We start from the raw sequence: 25,115 nt of genomic DNA, 5'->3' as shown, positions 1-25,115 counted from the left end.
ATAAATGGTATGTCCATATATTGTAATATAATATGTAATATCTCTTAAAAACAGAGGTAGGTGTGTATGCTTCAAAAATGCTTCAAAGAGCTTAAAAAATATAATCAAACAAAAGAAGCAGGGTGAAAATTAATGCATATATGATTCCTTTTATGTAAGGGAAAAATACATATGAAGATCTCAAAGGAATCTCAAGAAACTATGGACACTTTAAAGAGAGGAACTGGGGTGTGTATGTTTGTAGTGAAGAAACCTAGAATTTGCAGAACTTTTCTATTGAGTTCGGACTTTCAAACCCCAGACATATATTACTTTTATATTTTTATATTTCAATATCAATGGGGCTTATCTGGATGGTGAGATTATAGGCTGTTTTAATTTGTATTCTTTATATTTCTGTTTCTTAAAAAATAATAAATATTATATATATATATATATATATATATATATATATATATATATATATATATATATATATATTTTTTTTTTTTTTTTACTATGGGCCTGCCAGGATGGCCTTCAAAGTCTTCCACTGAGCCTTTTTCCTTGACTCATAGTATAGCCCCTCTGGTTAAGAGCAACCCAGTGACTACCATCAGTACTATGAAACGCTTTCTGGAGAGCTGTCACTTAACGGAAGCAAAGAGACCTGAATCTTCAGAGACTAGTCATAGGATAGGACAATGTGTGCGTGTTTTAAAATAATATGTTTTGTCTTTTGTTGAATTACAAAAATAATAAATGCTCAGAAAGTTCAAGAGAACAAAAATCAAATCACTCAAAATTCCTTATGCAGCAATTCTTATTGCTAACATTTAGATTAACTTCCTCTCAATCTTTTTTGTCTGTATATATAAACCAACCCTGAACCCTTATAGATGCAGCAGTATACAGTGCATAGTTTTGTAGCCTGACCTTTCCACTGAGTATTATTTTGTGAGTATTTTCCTTATACCTGAAGGTTTGGGGGCTGTGGGAATGGCCTGTCCTGGTGCTGACAGTAAGGAAAGTGCAGTTCTGGTAGGAATATTGAAAATAATAATAAAATTGATGACTAACAGATCTGTGTTTACTATCACCAGTCACTGGAAATTGTAAACAATGTCAGGATAAAATATTCCTCCCACGGAGTCGTATGCCTTTAACATACACCACTGTATGCCTAACCCTGCTCTGACTAAGGGTGAGAGAGGGGAAAGCCTGGATTTCTACCTTGGGAGGGGGCTCAGAGTTAGCCGAGGGAGTCCCTGAAAAAGGAAACGAAGAGGAGACATTTCAAACAGCCTCTCTTTTACAAATTTCCTGCTTAGATTCAGTTTGCTTGAGAAACTGCTTGACTTAAAAAAAAAAAAAAAACACTTAGCAGTTGTCTTTCTTATGTGTGTATAACTGAAGTCATTAGTACCTCCAAAATGCTGGTCGAAATGCCCTCTGTGATGCCGTATGTAATGTCTGGTCTGAAGTGGCCAAAATGCAATTAATTGATCAATTATAAAATAAAAGTGGGTTTCCTGGCTCCATTTCCAGCTGTGTTTTAGCCCCTGATGTTGTTAAAATAATGGATTTCCAAAGATATCTGGGCTTTTGCATGTTGTTTGAGTTTTACACTCTACACCTGCTAATTCATCCAGTATGGCTGGAGGATCAATGAAGCTAAAGACATCTTCTGATGACTCCTCTGCTGTGGAGTGAATATTCTCGGTTCCCTGGGAAGTCAATGCACGGTAGATTTCAGATTCCTTCAAGAATCAGCAAAGCATGCTAGGCTCACCAGGAAATGACTTCCTCATTTCTTTGATTTTATAGTCAGCACCGTGCATTTGGTAAACTTGAAATTACTGGGCTATCTTGTATTGATGATGGAGCAATATGGGGCCATGATCAAAGCTTTAGCTCTAATATAGTTTCATGTTTTAGAAACTTAAAAACAAACATTTTGCATTGAAAGAAATTTCCTAATTAACTTCTGAAGAATTTGTACATTTAAACATCTTACCCTGCTGGAGAAGACTGATAAAGCAAACGTACTACCTTCTGTTGAAGAGAAACTGTATTTAGAAGGAACTTGCTATTCTCATAAAACTTTTAATAGGAAGAAGTGAATCAAATTCCTTAATTACCATTTTACGGTTGGTAAAAGGGCAAATTACATGCCATCCATTTCTAAACTTCTAAATGTCTCTGGTGCTTTTAATTAAAGCTGCCATCTAGAAACTACTAAAGCAATTTTATGCAATTAGTTATTTATAGGTTACCATAATACACCACTCAAAATATGATTTAACTGATTTGCAGTCTGTTAGTGTGTGATCTGTGTCATTTTTGTTTGATGGGGGGGTCTTTATATCAGCTAAGGTGATCCTTAAGTGGACAGATAAGAAAGATGTGACACTGAGGAGCTGTGATAAGGAAAGTTTGGGGGCTAGTGATCTCAAGTAAAAAGAGGAAGAATCATAATTCTATACAGTCTGTCTTGCTATGTAGGGGTGGCAGCGTCACTGGAGACAATACTGCAGAGAAGTATATAATCGTTATCGTCCCATCTCTCCCCACTTTGCTGCTGTTCTGCTAGATACCTAGCACTGCCCTTCCTTGTGCCACCTGGAGCGGCTGCCACCTCGGCTGGTCCCCCTCTGATGATCTCATCTATTCCAACCCACCCATCCTGTGCTCCACGTCCTCAATGCCCCCATAACGTGTTTTAATGAGGGATTAATCTGTTGCTCTCCTAGGGAGTACCTGCACTCAACACTGAAGTTCACCTCTGAAGAAAACCATTATGGAATGAATTTAATGGTGAAAGGGTAGGCTGCTAAAGGGCATGATTTTGGTTACGTGGGTCTTGAGGGGGGGCTCCTTAAAATATAACATGTAGAAAGAACCAGCAATAGAAGTACTGCATCTCAAGGTTGGGAGGGATCAGCCAGTCATATCCCCGAATCCCACTCTACCTTGAGTCCTGCTTTTGTTATGGCACCTTTCTACCCTAGAAATGATCAAGTCTCAGACTGACTTACAAGGACAATTTGGAACTTGCCTCCTTTTGAAGTAACTTATTCCATATTTGGGTCATTATTATAAGCAGCCTTATTATTAGCAACAAAACAGCAAACCTGATCAGAATGGCAGGTAATATTTAACATGTACACACTACATGCTGGGCACTGTGCTTTACAACACACTTCACGCAATGTAGGAGGCCCTGGTTCGATTCCTGGGTCGGTAAGATCCCCTGGAGAAGGGATAGGCTACCCACTCCAGTATTCTTGGGCTTCTCTGGAGGCTCAGATGGTAAAGAATCTGCCTGCAATGTGGGAGACCTGGGTTCAGTCCCTGGGTTGGAAAGATCCCCTGGAGAAGGGAAAGGTTACCCACTCCAGTATTCTGGCCTGGAGGGTTCCATGGACTGTATAGTCCATAGGGTCGAAAAGAGTCAGACATGACTGAGTGACTTTCACTTTCTTTCACATGCATTACCGAACACTCCCATGTCGGCATGATTACTCATATTCTAACTTCATAGATGAGGAAGTTGAAACTCAGGGAAGTCTGGTGACTTACCCAAGACCACACATTTAATGAGTGGTGGATCTGGGATCTGTGTGCAGTGATTTGACTCCAGAACCTGGGAACTTATCTCTCATGGTATTTGTCCTCTAAAATATTATCTGTTTGCTAGAATGTTATACATGAAAATGAAAATAAATGCAGAAGGAAAGTCATTTAATAATGCGCTTGTAAAACTATTACAATATTGTAAAGTAATTAGCCCCCAACTAAAATAAATAAATTTATTAAAAAAAAAACACAATAAAAAAAAATAAAGTGGAGGTGAGCATTTAAAAAAAAAAAAAATGAAGCTCGCAAATGGCTCATGAACTCACAACGCAGGACGACATTTCATCAGTCATCAGGGAAACGGAAATTAACACCTCACAGTGGTGCCTCTACATCCCCTCAGGATGGCTAAAAGGGAAGGCTGACAATAATGTGTGTTAAAGACATATATATGTGTAATATTACATGTATCATAATTCTATATTATAGATCACATGACACAGTAAAAATATTACTTATAAAAAAAATAATGCGCTTGTAGCTTTATAAAACTTGAATGAACTTAACACAAGTTCCATGTATTAATCATGAATGTGACCTGGACCAATTAGCCAAGGCTAGATATAAGTGCCTTTCTTTTGTCTGACTTCTCTACCAACAGGTTATGATTTTAGGATTGTGATAGAAAAGGCAGAAAGGTTCTCAAGTTCCAGCTGCTGATGTAATATAAGCTCTAAATCTTTTGACCATTCATAAGCAGATGCATTAGACCCACTGTGCAAATAATCAGTTAAACTCTGGGACTTCCCTGGTGATGTAGTGGTGAAAACTCTGTGCTCTCAATTCAGGGGCCCTGGGTTTGATCTCTGGTCAGGGAACTAGATCCCACATGCTTCAGTGAAGACCTGGCATGCCACAGCTAAGACCCATCAGCGCCAAAACATAAATAAACATTAAAAAATGTTAACCTCTCATTCTGGTTGCATCATAGGTACTAAGTCATCAGGTGTAGCTACCATAAACTGAAGTAACAACAACACAGTTTAGGAAAGAAATATCCAGGAGTGGAAACAACACAGGATCACTAAGCAATAAAGAACAAATATTTTACCTGAATTTTAAGGCTTTGTCAAACATTTTTTCAAGATGCCTCTGTTTCTAGGACAAGGATGTGGGAGGAAAGTTCTTACAGGAAATGCCTTGAAGCTGAGGCAGGAATTTGGTCATGTGTGGTAGAAAGTTGATCTTACCCAGAAAGCTGACTTTACTAGGTAGTGTTTCCAAACCATTCCTACATACCTCCAGGTCTGATTGTACTTGGTCATTTTTAGCAGAATAGACCCACTTCTCTAGAACACTGAGGCCATCAGAATGGAGTACTGGTCAATTTTCTAGCCCTTCTATCTACAAACTTCCACATCCCTACACCAACATACTATCTTAGGGGGGTCTCTTCAACCTCCCCTCTGATTCCAGGCCTACTCCAGTTTCCTCCCAATCTGGTTTCATCATTTACTCTCTGCCTCCTATATCTTACCACTGACCTGTAATCATTGCATGTCTTCCATAGAAAATGCTTCCCCTGAGTGCCTTGTCCTCTCACTAGTTATCCCTCTATCTTTTGCACCCAAGCTTCTCTTCAAAAGAGTGATCTTCATTAGTCACATTTACTTCCTCACCTCTCACTGGCTCATCAAATGCCTGAAATATGGCTTCCACCTCTACCACCATTCAAATCACCAATGAGCTCCTCACTGCCTAATCCAATGGCTACAAATGTGTGACACCCGATATTGTTTTTCACCCCTTTTTCAAACAAACTATTTCTTTGGCTTCCTGGATACCAAGCTCTCTCTGTTCACTTCCTCTTCTTGTGAAGATTTCTTCTCTATTTCATAAGCTCCTCTTCCATTGCCTACTGTATACATATTGGTATTCCCAATGGTTTCTTTACCTCAGCTGTGCTCCAGCACATCTACCCTGTCACCAAAATAATCTGTCCAAAATGAATCCATCAAGAAAAATGGTACCGATGAACCTATTTGCAGGGCAGGAATAGAGACACGGACGTAGTGAATGGACCTGTGGATGTAGTGGGGGAAGGAAAGGGTGGGATGAATTGAGAGAGTAGCATTGACATATATACATTACCATGTGCAAAATACATAGCTAGCAGGAAGTTGCTATATAACACAGGGAGCTCAGCCTGGTGTTCTGTGATGACCTAGAGGGGTGGGATGGAGGGGGAAGTGGGGGGGGAGTTCAAGAGTGAGGGGACATATGTATACTTATGCCTGATTCACGTTGATGTATGGCAGAAACCAACACAACATTGTAAAGCAATTATCCTCCAATTAAAAATAAAAAAAAGTAAACAAATGCATCCATCAGATGATCAAGTCATTTCCCTGCTTCAAACCTTTTGCCTACAGGACAAAATGCAAACTTCTTTTTCTTGCCTTGCTCCTATCACCCTCAAATATGTTTACTTTAACAATTCTGAATTATTTATAGTTGTCCAAATATACCATTCATTTTACTCATGCTGCAGCTTGCCTGTAATTTTGATGAGGGTTGGCCTTAGTGTCAACACACACAGTTATGTCACCATAATGGATCATGTACTAAAGGAATTTAGGAAAAGTCTTACTGCACCCCATTGCATAGTAGAACCAAGAGAACATTCTCACATGTGTTTGTGCACTATGCTCTCTCCCACATAGATACCAGTTATATCAGCAAGATACTAGAGACATCACTGATGAGAGTTTTATCATCTTTCCACTAACCCTAAAATTAGCCCTTCAAAACAGCATGTAAATAACAGGGGGCATCAGTAGAACTTTAGGATGCACCTTGGATAGATCTGGGTAGGGACAAAAACAGATTATTTTTGTCTAGACTTTATCATACCCAGCTTTCTTAATTGCCAATAAAGTTAAAGGAACTCCTGTATGATCAGTGTCATGAATAACCTAAAAACACTTTCTGAAGCCATCAAGATTTAAGGGCCATTTCCCTTCTTGGGAACAGCTCCGGGGCTGTTAGCATGTGTGTGGATATTGCCTAATCCTTGTTGAGTTCTGAGGTCAATATGTTTAAAGATGCACAAGAAAATACAGATATACTCCTTGGTGAGGTCCAAGAAAACCATATTAAGTCATTGATTAATTTCATCCTGTCCAGTCACTCCTTCACCCTCTGTCTCTACTTTTAAAAAAAATAAATGTATTCAGCTTGTCACAAATTTTATTTTATATCTCCACGTAGTACCATTTCACATTTTGTTTAAGTACTTAGTCATCTATTACATGACTCATTAGTTTGAGTTCTCTGTAGAATTAAAGAAAGTTGCAGTAAAAATAATAAATGGAACCTAAGTTTCAACTACATCATCCATGCATGTTTTAAAAGCATCTTTCAAAGTCAATCCAAACTCATATACAATGCCAGGGATTAGCACACCATCAACCTATTTGCTAAACTTTTTTCCTTGCCCCATTACATTGAAGTATTGATGAGTAAAATGGCAAGTGTTTCTCTTTATTGGGATTCAAATCAAAGTGCAGAAAACTGGATTAGATAAAGACTTCTTCCTAGGAAAAGCACCCAGGGGCTATCTGACATAAAACTCCATCTATTAAGAAAAAGTTGGTGAAGTTTCTAACTGCAGAATCTTCCAAAGAGATGTGACAAAGTTTCTTGGAGATTTATTTGAACAATTCTATTGACAGATGATGCAAATGCTAAGGAGTGCACTATCGGTATACTACTGGGTCAGTAAAATCTGAGAAATAGTTTTAATAGGAAAAGGAAAGTAGACTAAAAGTCATTCATCTTCCAAATAAAAATATTTTGTTTTCATTGAATATATGTCATTACATTGAAAAGCATTTCCCACTATTTCCTACCCTCCCAGAGAAACCAACAGAGATCATGGATTTTAGCAGTGTGGTATAGTGGAGGCATCAGCTCCCCCACCCCACCACCCCATCCCTGCGCCTCATGGGTTTTGAGTCAGGCAGACCTGGTTTGAATTCCAGTGTTATCTGTAAACCACCTGACCCTAGGTAAATTCCCAAAGAGTCGGATACAACTGAAGCAACTTAACACACACAAATTTCTTAAGGTATCTGTGCCTCTATCCTCTCATCTATACAATGGGAATAATACTATTCATTTTATGAATTGTGAACATTAGAGATATCATGTGTAAAATATCTAACACAGTGTACAGCACACAGCAGACACTCAGTAAGTTATAGTTGTGGTTATTTTAATACATTAGAGCTGGGAAGGCGAGCATCCCAAGCCCTTCGGTTTACACAACTGAACAATCTCAGGACTCAGTGTGTATATGCCTAGCCCAGTGTAACAAAACTAGTCAGTGGCATCATTAAGTCAATTTCAGGGTTCAGGGAAGTACAGTGACTTACACAGGGTCATTCCAAGAATCATTACAATGAGGGGACGTGAAAACCTAGGCTCCCTAACCCTGTGTTCATCACAGTTTGCTTCCATTTCTCATAACAACAACAACAACAAAAAGCCCCCAACTCTAAAAAAAAAAACAACAAAAACAACACAAAACCCGAAAACCATGGCTTCTGACCTTTCGCCTTTTGCTGACTGGTTTTAATCCCATTGGATGATCTATTCCAATGTTAGGACAAATGATCTCAAAAGAAAATTTTATTTCATCCTATATTTAGAATAGATTCAGCAAATAAATTAGCTGTCTTGCAGATTAACATTTATTTGACTTACCTTACATAATTAAGGATATGTTGGAGAGCCTGCCTGTAATTGCAATATGTTGCTTGTTAAAGTCTTAAAGGGAGCTCTCTTTCCTAACCTAGAAATGATACTCCCTAGATGTACATTTCCATTTTCTACTGATCTACAGCTTTTCTTTATTAGCTTCTAGGTGGAGAGAAAAATCAAACCTCTCCTTAAAGAAATCCATTAAACATTTGCTGTCTTCTAAGGGGGAAGGACAAAGGAGCTGATGTGCTTAGTAGCTGTAAAGCCAAAAAACAAACAAATTGGGCTTTTTTGAGAGAGAAAGAACCTGCAGGAGAACCTCAAAGACATAATTAGCAATTAGCAATACTCTCCTCTCAATTTGCACACAGTGCCTTAATGACTTCTTGCATGATTTTTCCTTCTATGGAAGTCGATGAAATTGCCCTGCAGCATTCCATATAATGAGACTCTCACTTCTGACTCACTGCCAAGGGTAAGTGCTATCTAGATTCAGCGTGGAGATAGGTGCCCTAACTAGGCACTGAAGTGTTCTGACCAGCATTTTCAGAGCAACTGACGCCTGGACATAGGTTTTGCCATCAGAGTGATTTTGAAGATCACTAACAGGGTCCTCAACTACTGTGAACATGATGGAAGGAGATGTGATGGACATTTAGTGTGAGCCACTTGTACCCCTCCTTTAAACATCCTCCTTCACTCACTGGATTAGAGCAGATGTTGCCAACAGCAGCTTCAGTACATTATGTGAAAGCTGTGTTGGATGGATTAGACATTCAGCTGTCTGAAACCGGGGCCAGCTGTTCTTAGGGTCCGTTACTGCTTTGGGATAAATAAAGTGTACCAGATTATTGTAAAGGCCACACTTGAATAGAAGGTTGAGTAAATCGAGGCAAAGGAAAACGTGCTACTAGTTATGACTAGGAGAAAAACTTAAATATTAACTTTAATAGACACATAAATTTTGGCACTCTCATTACTGATGCTTTCAGAGTTCATGTAAATCCTGCTCATCAGGACTCTATTATTGCTGCTTTTTGAGCAAAAAGAAAAAAAAAAGCTGCAGGAACCAATTATTTGCTTTATTTGGAAAAGCCGATATTCATTCTCTATGTGGCAGGTTGAATGTGGTAGGTGAGATGAGTGGTTTTCATACTAGCAGCAACTCAGGAGGATGTCAATTTCAGGCACAATACAAGCTTGATTCCTCCCTATTTCTTATGCAGAAATCCTTAAAATACCTGCAAGAGTTTTAAACCTGTACATAAAGTGGGACTCCAACCTGATGTCTTTCCCTGAAAGATGAGCTAATTATAGTCGCACCTGAGTTAAGCATAAATTCATCAAACGTTTATTGCAGACCTACTATATGTAAGAAACAAGCACAGGCACAAGAGAAAAGAAACATTCCCAAACACTTTATCATAATTCTTATGGGTGGGGGCGCTTATGTTCCCTTAGGGAGAAAACATCATTTCTTTTCAGTGCTACTGAAATTCCTTTTAGGAATACTTGGGTATGGATAAGAGTTACCTAATTCATCAATCACACAAGAAACCTGTGTAGTAGATTTCACACTGTGAAAGATTTTGCTGGGGAGGTGGGGAAGAGTCAAAAGAAATATAGTTTCTCATCTCAAGCCTCCCATTCATGAAAGAATTGGAAAGCAAAAGAAGGCAAAATAAAATCAGGTGCTAATTGGGTAGTGTAGACATTGTTAAAGAAATTCAGATTTAATGGGCTAGGTTAGCCAGAGGGGCTTTATGAAAGACACGGGCCTTGAATATGGCCTTGAAGAAAGGGAAGCCTTTAAACTCTGATTGTAGTTGAAATTTAATCCCCATATGGCAAATGTCAAATAGCTAAAGAGTAACCTCTTAATATTTGAAACAGTAACTGACCATCTAATGAATTAAACACATTGACTTCACTATATTTTTTGGCATGGAAAGGTGTTCATAATACATTAAGTATGAAAAGCAGATTACAGAACAGCATTCTATGATTCTATTATTAGAGAATAAGATACACAATATGCACAGAAAAAAAGTCTAGAAGGATAGACACTAAAATGTTGACAGTGGTTTTGTAGATGTGGTAGGATTATGGGTGACCTTAGTTAAAAACATTTTTTTTTGTTCTCTATTTTCTGATTTTTCTGCAACAATTGTATATCATTTGTGTAATAGTTAAAAAAAAAACCCACATTGGGTTCTTAAAACTCACTGCAATGAATACTTCATAAAAGCATCTTGGAAAAGGAAGAGAGAATGATTATATAATTAAGGATATAGGGTGGATTATATATGGTGACAGAGTTAAAAGCTGACTATCCTTCAGCTTAGTGGCCTAAGATGAGAATATGATCCAAGTCTATAAAATCATGAAGCTGACTGGGAGAACATAGATTTATTTAAAAATCTCAGGCAACAGAATTGAGGGTTGGCCCTTGAATATTAGGAAGTTAAATTTAGGACAAATAAAAGTAAGTCTGAGCTCTCATAGAAGGCAAAAGAAAAAAAAAAGGAATTTGTTATACTAGGATACTAGGGGTGGGGCTTCCCAGGTGAGGCTAGTAGTAAAGAATCTGCCTACCAATGCAGGAGACGTAAGAGACGTGGGTTCGATCCCTGGATTGGGAAGATCCCCTGGAGGAGGGCGTGGCAACCCACTCCAGTATTCTTGCCTGGAGAATCTCATGGACAGAGGGGCCTGGCAAGCTGCAGTCCATAGTGTTGCAAAGAGTTGGACACGACTGAAGCAACTTAGCATGCACACATGTGTACTACGGGTGATATAAATTTAAAATGTAAGTATATAGCTTCAAGGATGATTTCCCCAATGGCTCAGGTGGTAAAGAATCTGTCTGCTATGCAGCAGACCTGAGTTCAGCTCCTGGATTGGGAAGATTCCCTGGAGAAGGGAATGGCAATCCACTCCACTATTCTTGCCTGGAGAATTCCATGAACAGAGGAATTAAGACACGACTGAGTGACTAACCCTTTCACTTTCACTTCAAGATTGATTTAGATAAATTAATGGAAGAAAGGTTCATTAAAGTTGGTGATTGTTAAGCAAAAGGCAGGAGTATTTCAAGTCTATGAGATACTCAATATATTTGAAAGTGGCAGAAGGTGGCACAGACTTGACCCCTAACCAGTGCAGGCTACAGTGCTAAAGCCATCCTCCTGGAGGCCCTTTGCTGGGCCAGGAGTTAACCCTTTAGTTGTTGGAGTGTTGGAAGATTCCAAGAAGGAGATCATGGGCTGGGGTGTCCAGGAGGCAGAGGGTTCTGGGCAATAACTATTTATCAACCAGAAAAGAGGCATTCCAATATGTTTCTAATAGTTATGACTACTCCAATGCATATTGGCTAAAAATTAGTCCTGGGTGTGCCTATCTTCCCATACAGACTTCAGAGATGATGTCTGTCAGAGGTACAGTATATTGGGATGGATGGACCACACTGGGACAACAGTCTTAGGGATCTGTGAAGTCAAATGAAACCTTTAGATGACCAAGGAATTTTTCTTACCTCGAGGGCTGTTCAGTGAAGCTTCTGAGGCTCTTCCGCCATCTCCACAGTGGCTCTGGTCAAAGGGCAGGCACTGATCACCGGTTCCTGCCACCACTTCAAAATTCTTGGACAAATCTTTTGTTTCCACAAGAGATTTCAGCTTGTAGACTTTTCGGGTATTGGTGTCTGATAGATAAAGTGATTCAGACATTGGGTCCATAGCCAGATAGTATTTGTGAGCAGGGCTTGTGCTAAGAGAAGAGAAAAAGAAAGTTATTCAAAGTAACTTGTTCAGCCTACATTCCCTGGGCTCTGCCTTTTGTCACAAGTGGAAAATTCTCTTCAGAGGTGAAAGTATTAATGTATCTTCCTTCTTATGTACTGAGGAGATGGACACCTCTGTTTTTCTAGTAATGGGTCTGGGATTAAAAAATTCAATGTATACTGCTAACCTGTAATGATCTTGATATTCCAGTATCATCCGTTTGGGGGTAGAGAAAGACTCAGAGGAGAGAAAATCCCAGGAGATCTCTTTTCTCATACATACCTTTTCTACCCCCCACCCAGTTCTCCAATTACCTACTAGATTACTGCCTGGATATCTCAGTCACCCAAAACAGAAACTCCTCAGACAGTCACCTCAAAATCCAAAACAGAAGTTAGTTATTCTCTTCCTGAATTCCCCATCTTTCACAAACCTATTTCTTGTCTTCTGGGCTTCCTACCTCACTTGGGGTCACTACTGTCCTCCTGTGGTCCTGTTGGAAATTGAAAGGCATCCATAAAATGTGATGAGTGTGGCTTAGGTAGGGCTGTGCTGCAGATATATTGTGCCTAACTTCTCCTTTCCAAGCTTCCTTGTTTTTTACTTTTTTTGTTTGTTTTTTAGCTGACTACCATATTTCTCAAATTCATATTTTCTTTCAGGACATAATACAAGTGATTGCATTTGACCTTTCTTTTGATTGTAATCACAATCATCCATACCTCCTAAAGGTGACAAGTTACCTTGACTGGATTTTGGTAATCCTGAAATTCTTCAATTATATATTTACATGGGATCTTGCGTTATTTTTATCTGCATACATGGCTGAGCTCATTCATGAGTTTTGATCCTCCTAATTTCATTTTTCCCATCGCTGCAGGAGTTTTGGTTTGGGGGACATTTTGCTTGAACTTAAGGGTCACGTACTACTGACATCATCTAAGCTCCAAACCTTGAGGTCTAACCCTTACTCTCCCCCTTTCTCTTCACATGTAATTGTGCCTGCAAACGAATTTGCAGAACTTTTCTTCTATCCTTCCTGCCATCACATTAGTTTTAACCTTCATCATCTCTGGCCTGCAATATTTTCATAGCCCTGCCCATAGGAGGTGTTTTTGAAATCTTAAATCCATTTTTCCTCATCTTGCCTCCAGAGTTAATCTGATCATTTGCTTCCCATCTTTCAAAACTCTACAGACTTTTAAATATTCCTTGGTATGGGGCATATTCCTTTCTTTACTAAGTAATTAATTCTTGTATGCCTTTTAAGGTTTTATACAGGCATTATCTTCTGAAGAAAGCGTTCCCTAAATCTCTAGGCTCCGTTATTTGCCAGTGCTTACCTCTATTCTGGGTGATCACATGTCATATTAACTTTTAAAAAAAATGTATTTTTATCCCCTAATAAACCATGAGAGGTTGGACAAGAGCTGCTGCTGCTGCTGCTGCTAAGTCGCTTCAGTCGTGTCCGACTCTGTGCGACCCCATAGATGGCAGCCCACCAGGCTCCGCCATCCCTGGGATTCTCCAGGCAAGAACACTGGAGTGGGTTGCCATTTCCTTCTCCAATGCATGAAAGGGAAAAGTGAAAGTGAAGTCGCTCAGTCGTGTCCGACTCTTAGCGACCCCATGGACTGTAGCCTACCAGGCTCCGCCGTCCACGGGATTTTCCAGGCAAGAGTACTGGAGTGGGGTGCCATTGCCTTCTCCTTGGACAAGAGCTACCCTGTCTTATTTCTAGTGTGCTCACTGCACAGCACTCTGCCTCACACCTGGTAGCCTAAACCGGAAACCGGAAGCCATTCTTTACTACTCCTTCTTTCCGCCATCCCCCATATCCAGTAAAACAACATTAAAAAAAAATTCTACCTCCTAAACTCTTCTCCAATCTGCCCACTTGTCTTTATCTCCACCGTCCGCAGTCCAAGGTTCTGCCATCTCTCACCTGCATTCCTTCCTTGGTACTATTTCTATGTTTGTATTTGTTTGTGGAGTCATTAAAAAGTATTTACTAAGTGTAAACTATGTGCCAAGGAACTGTGCTATGGTCGGGAGACCTACTTGTGTGCACAGCAAAGTCCTTTTCTTCATGAAACTTGAGTCTAGTGGGGGAGTCAGATCAGTAAATAGGCTATGACTTGTAAATAGGAGTGTTACAACAGAAGTAGAAAGGAGAGAAATGAGCAGATAGGAGGAACACATGACCTAGCAGCATCGATCACATTGTATTAGCATTATTTTTTAAAATTATTAACTGAAGTTCATATTTTATTCAGATTTCCTTAGTTTTTACTTAATATCCTTTTTCTGTTTCAGGATTCCATCTATACCAAATTATATTTAGCCTTCCAGTCTCCTTAGGCTCCGAAGGGCTGTGACATTGTCCCAGAGTTTCCTGGTTTTTGATGACCTTAACAGTTTTAAGGAGTACTGGTCAGGTATTTTGTAGGATGATCCTACTGGAATGTGTCTGATTTTTTTCTCATAGTTAGACAGGGAAGGAAGACCACAGGGGTAAAGTGCCATCCTCATCAAATCAAATCAAGGGTACATAATATCAACATGGCTTATCACTGTTGATGTTGACCTTAATCACCTGACTGAGGTAGTGTTTGTCAAGTTTGTCCTCTGTAAGTTAACTCTTTCTGTCTTATTTTTCCACACTGTATTCTTTGGAGGGAAGTCACTCTGCCAAGACAACACTTAAAGAGTAGGGGCTTAAACTGCACCTCCTTGAGGGTCCAGTATCTATATAAATTATTTGGAGTTCTTCTGCATGACAACTTTATGTTTTCTTCTCCATTTATTTATGAACTCAACCATTTTTTCATATCACTATGGACTCATGGATATTTGCTTTATATTTTGCATTAAATCCAATACTACTTTATTTTGTTGCTCAAATTGTTGCAGCTTTAGCCACTGGGGAGCTCTTTTTGTTGGCTTGTGTGCCCCTCATCAACCCCCTTCAATGTGGGTGTGCTTTGTTTTTTGAGCATGTCCTTACTTTCTGGAACTACATGATGCTCCAGGCTCATCTTGTATGATACCTGCCCTGGCACTAGAATGAATCATTTCTCCAAGTATCCCTAGTCCTTTTATTGAAAAAATGGTATTAGAAACTGAGATCTGAATACTGGGTGTAAGCTCTATATTTTTCCCTCCACATATCTCTCTCTCCAACTACTCTGTGAACTCTTTGCAGGCAGGAACCTTACCTTTCTACCTCAGTGCCAACAGAGGGTCTGGTAGGGCTGATATTCAGTAAGTGCTGAACTAAACTGTAGGACATGAATCTAACTAAGACATAGAAGAGTTCAGGCCTTAGCTACTTAGCCAAGCAAAATGGAGGGGAGAGGGTCATTAGACTAATTAAGATGTTCTTAAAGACTGGCATGTTCCTGATTGTATTTGTAATTGCCATTTGCCCTCTAAGCATATTTATGTTAATGATAGTAAGGCTAGCAAATACTGACTTGAGATCCAGTTTATAGTTTCAATTGGAAAAAAATCAAATCCAAACGGAATACTTGATTTTTTTCTACTTACCTTCATCAAATAAGAGAATCCGGTAGATTCCAGGGACATCTTCAACCCTGGAATTACCATGCCAGCTGCTGTAAATAAACTGTGAAGGGCCCGACAGATTCCAGTATTGCTTTGGCAGTCATATGAGACAAAGCATCTCTGTAGCAAAGACTGCTTAAATATGGGTTTGAGTAAAAGTTTTCACATATTTAGTTGTACTTTTTGCCTTCATAAAATTTTTCCAGCGCCCTTAGATCTTTCTAGAATAAAGAAGGGGTCACACCCCTCCCCAAAACAATCTTCAATACTTTGGTAGCCAGCTTGTGGAAGTTTCAACTGAACCAGATTAATCATGTTTTGTTTAGGAAAAGTCCATAGGCTATTTTTCCAAGAGAAATGTTATTCGCACAAAAACACTTTGCAATGCATTACATTCATTTATTATTGAATATCCTCAAAGTGCCTGTGAGGGAACTTGGAATTATCATTCTTCTCAAATCTCAACTGAGGAAACCCAGGCACATAGAAAGCTCACCCAGGGTCACTAACAAGTCTGTGCTTGGACCAATATTAGATTAGATTGCATGTGACTGAGTGTGCAAAATAAATACCTTCAGAATACTCTTGTTCTGAAAGTGCCAAAAAAAAATTCAGTGCTACAGTCTTCTTCTATGTCACTTTGCGAGGCTGTTCTCAAACTGTGCACTGGCCTTTAGAAAATGGAACAGCCCAACGCACCAAATTCAAATCTGATTGCTATTTTCTTGACAGCCAACAGTCAGGAAGGTCTCCTATATTGAGATGTAATTTCTTGCCATTTCATGCCATTTCTCAAGTGCACTTCAGCTCTTTTGAGATTGGTTTCTTTCTACTTTGTGAAAACATGCCAAACCTGAGAAAGAAAAACCACTGGAATACATTCCAATTTGTTCTAATCCCTTGTGTCTAAATACATATTGCAATTTGAGATAAGTGAAGATTTTTCTTATAACTTTAGTGTTAGACTTATTGTTATCTTCTGGTTAGTTTTCCATGCAAGCAATGCCTGCATGGAAACTTAGCAAAGATCACTTAGCAAATATCACTTCATTCATGCCAGTTAAAACCACATAGACCGTTAAATGTGCAGTTGATGCTCATAATTAATACTGTGCAACATTTTACCAGCAAGCAATTTGATAACCAACTTAATTTGCTTAAGGAATCAGTTATGCCAAAGTAGCAAGGCTGATTTTGTGCACTGGCATTTGGGAAGTGCCTCTTCCAAATGGAATCCAAATGATAAACCCCATTACTGCCATTTTGATGACAATTGGCATTCGAAAGTGAACAAATTCAATTTTCTCCTTTGCAATTTCAGGTAATTTAGGACAGTTTTGAAAAGTGTAATGTGTTAAAAAGTTGAATAGAAATACTTATTATGACTAATTTCAGAGTTATATGCCCTTGTCAGTAAATGGTCAGTTTAAAGTTTATTATTATCATCTTTTTGTTTTTTTGATGGGGTAAAATAGAAACCATGAGGTTGCATAAGAGGAACATGGAGAAATCTTATTCAAGAAGGTCATCATGGGCATTCTCTTAATACACTTGTCAACTAAGTTCCTGGAAGTAGGAAGACTGCTGCGCCATCTCTTTCTCTACTTGCAACTTGAAAGTGAAAGTGAAGTGCAAGTGTTAGTCGCTCAGTTGTGTCTGACTCTTTGCGACTCCATGGACTGTAGCCTGCAGGACTCCTCTATCCATGGGACACTCCAGGCAATAATACTGGAGTCGGTTGCCATGCCCTCCTCCAGGGCGTCTTCCTGATCCGGGGATCAAACCCCCATCTCTTGTCTCCTGCATTGGCAAGAGGATTCTTTACGATCTGAGCCACCAGGGGAGTCTACAACATCAAACCTATTTGAACTTACAGACTCATCTATGATATCACCTAAGAAAACACCATGAGACTGGAGGCTTTGCTTTCCCGGGAAGTACTGAACTGCCAACTTTCTCTTATCGTGTTTTCTTTTTGGTACATTCTGATCCTCCAGCAAATTCCACTTAGTGGAGCTCTCCTTTTGGAAAACACTTACCTGAGTTATAACTCCCAAGTTCACATTCACATTATTCTTTTAACCTTATTTAAGAAGTAAAGTTTCCCTATTAGCATATTATTAGGAGGTGATGTCTTAGGCAGGAAGGGTCATTAGGCACCCATCCATGTGATTTGCTTACCTATGTCTGGTATCTCTGTTTCTAGGGTGCACAAGGTATCCACGAATAGCAAGTAAAAGCAAACAGAGAGTCATCAGTATCATCCAGCAAGCCAAGCTGAACCAGACACACCTATTCCTAACCCAGCTTGTGGTCAGTAGAGGGACTCCATAGGGATCACTCAGTCAGATGGGTAAGCCCAAGGGGACCCAATCCCTCCCGGCTGCTTATCCTAAGATGGCGCCAAGATGACTGAACGTCCAGCTTGGTGCCTGGGCAAAAGCTCTAAGGTAGTTTTTTTTCAAAAAGTTCTCTCTGGACTGTTTTCATTGGAAGCAGCTGAGCTCTTGCCACATGTGCAGTTTCCTGGGGGCTCTCCCCAGTCATGCCAAATCAGAATCTGGAAGTGGGAGTGGGGCCCAAGAATTCCATTTTCAACAAACTCAGTTGGTGATTCTGAGGCAGAATAAGGTTTAAGAACCCCTGGGCTAGGTTTTGAAGACGTACCCACTGCAAAGGGTCTGACCATGCAAGTCTCTAACTCGAAAGCCACTTTATCAAAATGTACAACAGACATCCCCAACCCAAGCTTAAGCCACTTATATGACTGTAGAGGTGAGATAGGGACATCTTTTGTGCACATTAGCACAAGTATTTAGCAATATTAAACAATTTAACAAATTGAAAGTATAAAACTTTTTTCTTCAACCATAATAGAATGTACCTGGCGTCAAGACTGCTGCATCAAGATAATTTCAATAAAACATCTTTTATATCAAACTACGAGGGCCTTGTATTGGCCAGCTACTCATGCTCTGAGGGAGCAACCGGGGTGGGCAAAACAGAACTGTTATGTCAGAAGCAGCAGAACCCTTCGGGGGTCCCTGATCTGTAAGCAGCTTGGCACAGGGCACTGCCTAGGGTATCTTCCTCTGGGATGGGGTATGGGTCTTCTTGTCCAGGGAGCACAGTCTGTGTATAGGCCTGACCTTGGGTCAAATCTGCCCAGAATTAAAAGGCTATAATCATCTGTGAAATATAGTCATTGCAATTTGAAAATCCTTTTAAACCTGGCCCTTAGGTCATTTTGAAAAACATGAAGATAACAAATCTTTTTATCTAAACTAGAAAATGTTCTTATTCATTGGAACATCAGGAAAGAAGAAAAGATACAAAATGATTTCCTTTGAAGCCATCTGCAACTACTGATTTAACTCTTGTTGAAGAGAATCCTTTTGGGATTTGACTAGGTAGACTATGGTGACAATCCACTGACTTTTCTGTTTTATGTGTTAGTCACTCCAGTCATGTCCAACTCTTTGTGATCCCGTGGACTGTAGCCTATGAGGCTCCTCTATCCATGGAATTCTCCAGGCAAGAATACTGGAGTGAGTTGCCATGCCCTCCTCCAGAGGATCTTCCCTACCCAGGGAGCGAACCTGGCTCTCCTGGATTGTAGGCAGACTCTTTACCAACTGAGCCACCAGGGAATCCCTTTCTATTTCATGAGGCCACCTCTAAAGCGTGGGTATCCCCAGGGTTGACACAAAAGATCAAAAGGTAAGGGTGGGGTGATGTGATTAGAAATCTGGCCTCAGGTGTTTGAACCTCTTTCAGTTTGTCTCTAGACACTTGCTTATTTTTGTGGTCTCTGAATTATAGGGTGAAAGTGCTTAAGGCTGGCTCTAATCACTGTTACATGGTTGATCTTCTTGAAGGAAGTTGAGTTGTGAACATACTAAAAGGATCTCATTAAAGCATCACAGACTCTCATGGCACAGAACCATGTGTGTGGCTCCAAAAGATTTCGAAATTCTTAGGTGACGGCAAGGAGTAGGGAGAGGGGGTGGTTTGACTTTCTTGTGGCCGCTTCTGATCATGCCAATAATGTCACCGTGAGTTTGGGAAGATGTCCCATATTATGCAGAGCAGCTTCTCTCATTAACATCTCAGAGGCAGGAAGCGAAAATGAGGGAATTTATTTCCAGTGTGTGACCTTGTTCTGTCTCAGAATTACTTTTAGTTAAAGATTTAGGATTGAGCCACCACCAAAGTTGGTTTGCTGTCTAGCTGGCAATGGACTGCACGCTGAGGTGTCAGTGTGTGAGCACCTCACAGGCACCTGGGCCCATCAGCGGGCATCACCACCTTGGCAACTGACTGTCTTGAAGCTTGCCGTGAGTCTGGAGGAGAAAGGCATGGAAGGGCAAATCTTTTCAGAGCAAGAAATGCTCCTGATGGTAGGATCTTTAAGTCGATCTTTGATTTTGTTCAGGACCTGCAAGATTAAAAGGGCTGTCTATTCTTTTTTAATTAAAAACTTTTTACTGAGATATAATTCACATACCACAAAATTTCACCCTTTGAAAAAGTGCAATTCAGCAGTTTCCAGTAGACTCACAGAGTTGTACAACCACGGCCATCGTCCGATTCTAGAACATTTGCATCATCTTATGAAGAAACCCCGTACCCATTAGCAGTCAGTTCCCATTTTCCCCATTTCTCCAGCCCCAGGCAACCATTCATCTGCTTTCTGTCTCTATGAATTTGTTTACTCTTGAGATTTCATGTAAATGGAATTAGATAATGCGTGGCATTTTGTGCCTGGCTTCTTTCATTTAGCATCATGTATGACCCATTCTTTGTACATTTTGGTAAGGATGAATGACCCATTCTTCAGTACATTTCATGGATGGAGAAAAAGGGGAAAGCCAACTTTGGAGTTGCTGGCTCGTGACCAGACATCACGAGAGTTTGCCTGGTCTTCTCTGTGCTGGTTGCAGCACTTTGCTTGTTCTTCATGCTGTTCTTAGCTTCTTCCCTTATCCTGAGTCAGAAAATATCTGATATCAAAGAATGGACTTCCCTGTGTGTTCACCTTCTTATGGGAGTATTCCTTTGAAGACTGAGTTCCCACTCCTGCCACTTCTTAGAGCTTCCAACTTCAGGAAACCCTCAGTTAAGACTATCCTTCTCATTCTCTGTCCCTTGGCCTTATCACAACTTTTCTGTGTTGTGTTTAGGGCCCTGCTTTCAGCTAGCCATTCGCTTGAAAATCAATCTGACAAACGAATCCATGCTCGGTGATTAATGATGATTTTAGCTTGATGGATTTTTCTAACACAGATTCTCATGTTGGGAACTCTTGGAGAGCCAATCTCTCAACTCAGAGGAACACATTTCTTAGGGTGGAAATTTGGGCCCCTTGGAAGGTCAGCAAAGATGTTTTGGGGGTGAGGTAAATGGAGCTTTTGGGTGACAATGCTAATACATGAGACTAAACTGGAAAGGTAACCACCTATTTCATCGATATGTAGTCTGTTTCTCTGTTTGAAACTCCAGTGCTGCTGATGAGAGGAAGGTTCTTGGTCATTTTTTCAGATATTTTCAGAGCCCTTAAAGTCTATGTTCCATTTGTTCCTTCAGCAGAGCTCTCTACAACTTCTACTGTCCCTCATCATGCTAACTGCTCCTAAATGGGTGCTATTCCAGTTCTACCCAATCTCCAGTCAAAGACAGGAGTTGAGTCCTAAGAACAATGTAGGAAATATTAACCAGTCACTGTGAAAGAAACAGTAAAATCTCAAGAGAAAATTTTCATATCACATTGACATATGTCAAGTCCAAATTACACAAGGCACCAAGAAGCATTTGGTAGGCTCTTTTTTTTTCCTTTTTTTCATTTTTAAGGGAAGGATAAAATAAATATTTGAAGAATCAAGGCATCTTGAACAATAACAGCATGAGGTTTTTACAAAGAATAAATCATTTTCAGTTATGCTTAATAGACTTGTGAAATTAGAAGATGAGAGGGGAGCAAGAGGATGCTCATATTTAAATTCTTACAAAGCACTTCATATGGTGTCTCCTGTTTTTATTTATATAATTACCCATGTGAGTTTTAGAAAACTGAAAAATGACTCAGAGGTCGTAATCAAAGGAAGATGAAACAGTCATAATTGATGAGAAACAGTTGATGGACTTGGGGATGCTGAGAATGAAGAAGAGAAAGCTCGGGTACCTGTGATAATCTATCTTAACACTTGTGTAAGCTTCTCAGGTACATGAGGGAAGTGGCTTCTGTGCTTTAGAGGTAAACATTTGCCACACTGAGTGGATGTTTCATGAAGGCAGATTTTTGCTCAATATAAGGAAGAATTTTCAACAGAGAATTCCAAAGATGCAGTGGGTTGTTGGGTGAGTAAGTTTTCTGTTATTGAGAGGGATAAACAAAGTAAAGATGATCAACCGTCAGGGATGCAGTGCACACTATGTTTTACCAGACCCCTCTATGGACTCTTCTATCGCTAAGCTCATAAATCTGTGATATCACTTTTTGGTTACTGAAATATGTGTGTGTGTATGTGTGTTTAAAATTTTAACACAAGAAGTAAAGCACTGCTGCTGCTGCTGCTGCTGCTAAGTCGCTTCAGTCGTGTCCAACTCTGTGCGACCCCATAGACGGCAGCCCACCAGGCTCCCCCGTCCCTGGGATTTTCCAGGCAAGAGCACTGGAGTGGGTTACCATTTCCTTCTCCAATGCACGAAAGTGAAAAGTGAAAGTGAAGTTGCTCAGTCGTGTCCGACTCTTCGCGACCCCATGGACTGCAGCCTACCAGGCACCTCCGTCCATGGGATTTTCCAGGCAAGAGTACTGGAGTGGGGGAAGTAAAGCACTAGGGATATCTAATCCTAAGCTATCTCATAAATCTATCTTAAAAAAAAAAAAACAAAACTTCACAGAATGTATTTTTGAGACTCCCTCAGGTTTAATTGCATGATCTTCTAAGCTTCCCTTCTTTATTATTGTATCTTAATTTCCCGCTGGAAGGAAGCACTAAGATGTATATGTGCAGATGAAATCTGCAGTAAACAGGCAAAGGGATACTATATGCTTAAATAACAAGAAATAATCTTGTTGATCTTGGCATGTTGCTAATAATAATGACACAACTGACTTTTTTGGTACCCTCCCCATTCAGCCAATGGGAGACCAGCTAGAGGAAATAAATGATCATCCACCAATGAAAATGAAATTATTTTTGAGGTCAGATGAAAGAAACTCAATTGGGGACAGTTTGGATCAGTGGAGCTGAGAAGAAAAATCTATAGTCTTCCAGTCTTTGAAATGTCAAGGGCCATCTAGAATTGTTCAATGTGGCCCAAAATGGAACAAGAAGATGAAAGAGAAGGAAATACAGAAGGGCACCCAGTAGGAGCAAGCTTTATGTCCTCTCAAGATGTCATCAAACACGGGGCAGATAACTACACATTTGTGGATCTTAAAACAGGTTAAACTGTATAAGACATGTAAGAGGATACTCAAATACTAAATTGACAATTTTATAGATATAAAAGTAGAAAACAGAGTAGTTAAGTTATATAATGAATAACCTGACAGACAGTGAAGATCTAGAATGGTCTCTATCTTTTTCTGTAATAACTTATTGACAGTATTGCTCTTCCACTCAGTTTTAAATGCAACCAATTAACATAATGACTATATATAGTCTGTGTTTCCAAGGAAACAGATGACTCAACCAAATAAAATGACTAATATGCGCTGGGGGGGGCAATTAAATTAACTGATTCTAACATCAACCAAAAACTGGTACATAATGAACTCTCTCTATATATAAAATAGAATTCAATGAGCATTATGGTTATTAAGTTAGCAAAGCCACCTTGTGTCAACTTATTTCTCCCAAGAAAGTTTAAACTTGGAAAAGTTATAAAGCAAATATATAAATTCACCAATCATATGTGAAAGATGCAAAGTGTACAGAATAGACTACTGATCAGGATACTTTCTTTTTAAGTGAATCTATTAAGAACTATACTAGTTTCTGATTAAACATGACAGATAATGTTTGCTGTAATAGACTGGGTTGATGGTTTTGCTGCTGCTGCTGCTGCTGCTAAGTCGCTTCAGTCGTGTCCGACTCTGTGCGACCCCATAGACAGCAGCCCACCAGGCTCCGCCGTCCCTGGGATTCTCCAGGCAAGAACACTGGAGTGGGTTGCCATTTCCTTCTTCAATGCATGAAAGTGAAAGGTGAAAGTGAAGTTGCTCAGTTGTTTCCAACTCTTTGCAACCCCATGGACTGCAGCCTACCAGGCTCCTCCATCCATGGGATTTTCCAAGCAAGAGTACTGGAGTGGGGTGCCATTGCCTTCTCCAGGGTTGATGGTTTTGACTATCATCAAATAGGGAGTTACCTGTTAATTACATCTAAATGATCATATCTATATATTTATATTCCATCAGGTTATTTCTCCGATGGCCAATCACAAGAGTGTTGGGAGTAGAGAAGGAAGAATATTTTTTTATCCTTGAAAGAAATGCAGGGAATCTTAACCATGAGTCTATGAAAGGGCTTCATCCACAAGGATAGGTTGCTAGGGTGGGAGGTGGGGGGTGGAGATATGGGAAGAGAACGAAAAATATGTAATGGCTGAGTTTTGTGTGAATGTGTTTAGTTCTTGGGGAGAAGGCCCATAACATTCAATAGATTCTCAAAAAGGTCTGAGAACTTAAAGAAAAATATTAAGAAGAACTGCTGTATAGGATGTCAGCTCAGAAGAGCCAGCTAGGCAGACTCACGCTTAGTGAAAGCCTGGGTGTGTGAGCTCATGGTGTGTGCTCGCCTGTGCCTTTGAAGAGCTGTGGCAGTGAGAGAAAACAGTGTTGTGTCTGACCCACCAGGGAAGTCAAGAAGGAGTAGGGATTGGAAACTACTTCACCCTGTCCAAAACAAATTTTTCCTTTTACTGAGAAAATCACTTTGCAATTAAGGTCTAAGTTATTCTATTTTATTCTTTAAATGACTTTGCGTTGAAGGTCATAAGGTACTTTGGAATAAAATGCAAATTTGTGAACTGTTAAGGACCCTTGAGCAAGAGAGAATCTTCTCAATGAATGACAATTGCTCCACCTTAGGTAAATTTGTATTTAAATGACAAGGGAAAGGAGTCCATTTAGTTGGGTTTTCTTTATAGTAATATTTTTTGTTTTTATAGATAATCCTACGGGTTTTTTCCTCTGAGAAGGCAGCTATTTATAGGAGCTAGCTACATAGGTTTTATAGGGTTGGCTATATGGGGTCAGCCAGACAAGGTCTCTATGCAAGAGCCAATATCTGCACGCCTGGAAACATTCAGATGGTGAATGAATTGTTCAGTGCTCCACCTATGTTTGGCATCATGTAGACAGAGCATCCCTAGGATTTTGAAGACAATGTAGAATGTTGTATAAAACATTTCCAAATCCAGGCTACAACCATC

General features: G+C 39.8%; 1 protein-coding gene across 2 annotated transcripts in view; it reads right to left on the bottom strand.

The window, feature by feature from the left end:
- TENM1 (teneurin transmembrane protein 1) overlaps positions 1-25,115 on the bottom strand; it is a 795,886-nt gene that overhangs the window by 93,809 nt on the left and 676,962 nt on the right. For both annotated transcript variants that reach the window (XM_081563742.1, XM_081563743.1), the window contains 2 exons: positions 17,853-17,873; positions 11,858-12,090 (listed from right to left, as the gene is read on the bottom strand). In XM_081563742.1, the coding sequence (XP_081419868.1) occupies positions 11,858-12,090; positions 17,853-17,873 (254 nt within the window). The remainder of the gene's footprint in view (positions 1-11,857; positions 12,091-17,852; positions 17,874-25,115) is intronic.

This window comes from Giraffa tippelskirchi, chromosome X (assembly GCF_054371585.1).
Source record: "Giraffa tippelskirchi isolate mGirTip1 chromosome X, T2T-mGirTip1v1.2.pri, whole genome shotgun sequence".
Classification (NCBI taxonomy): Eukaryota; Metazoa; Chordata; class Mammalia; order Artiodactyla; family Giraffidae; genus Giraffa; species Giraffa tippelskirchi.
Note: the sequence above shows the minus strand (reverse complement) of the source record. Positions and strands in the feature narration are given on the sequence as shown.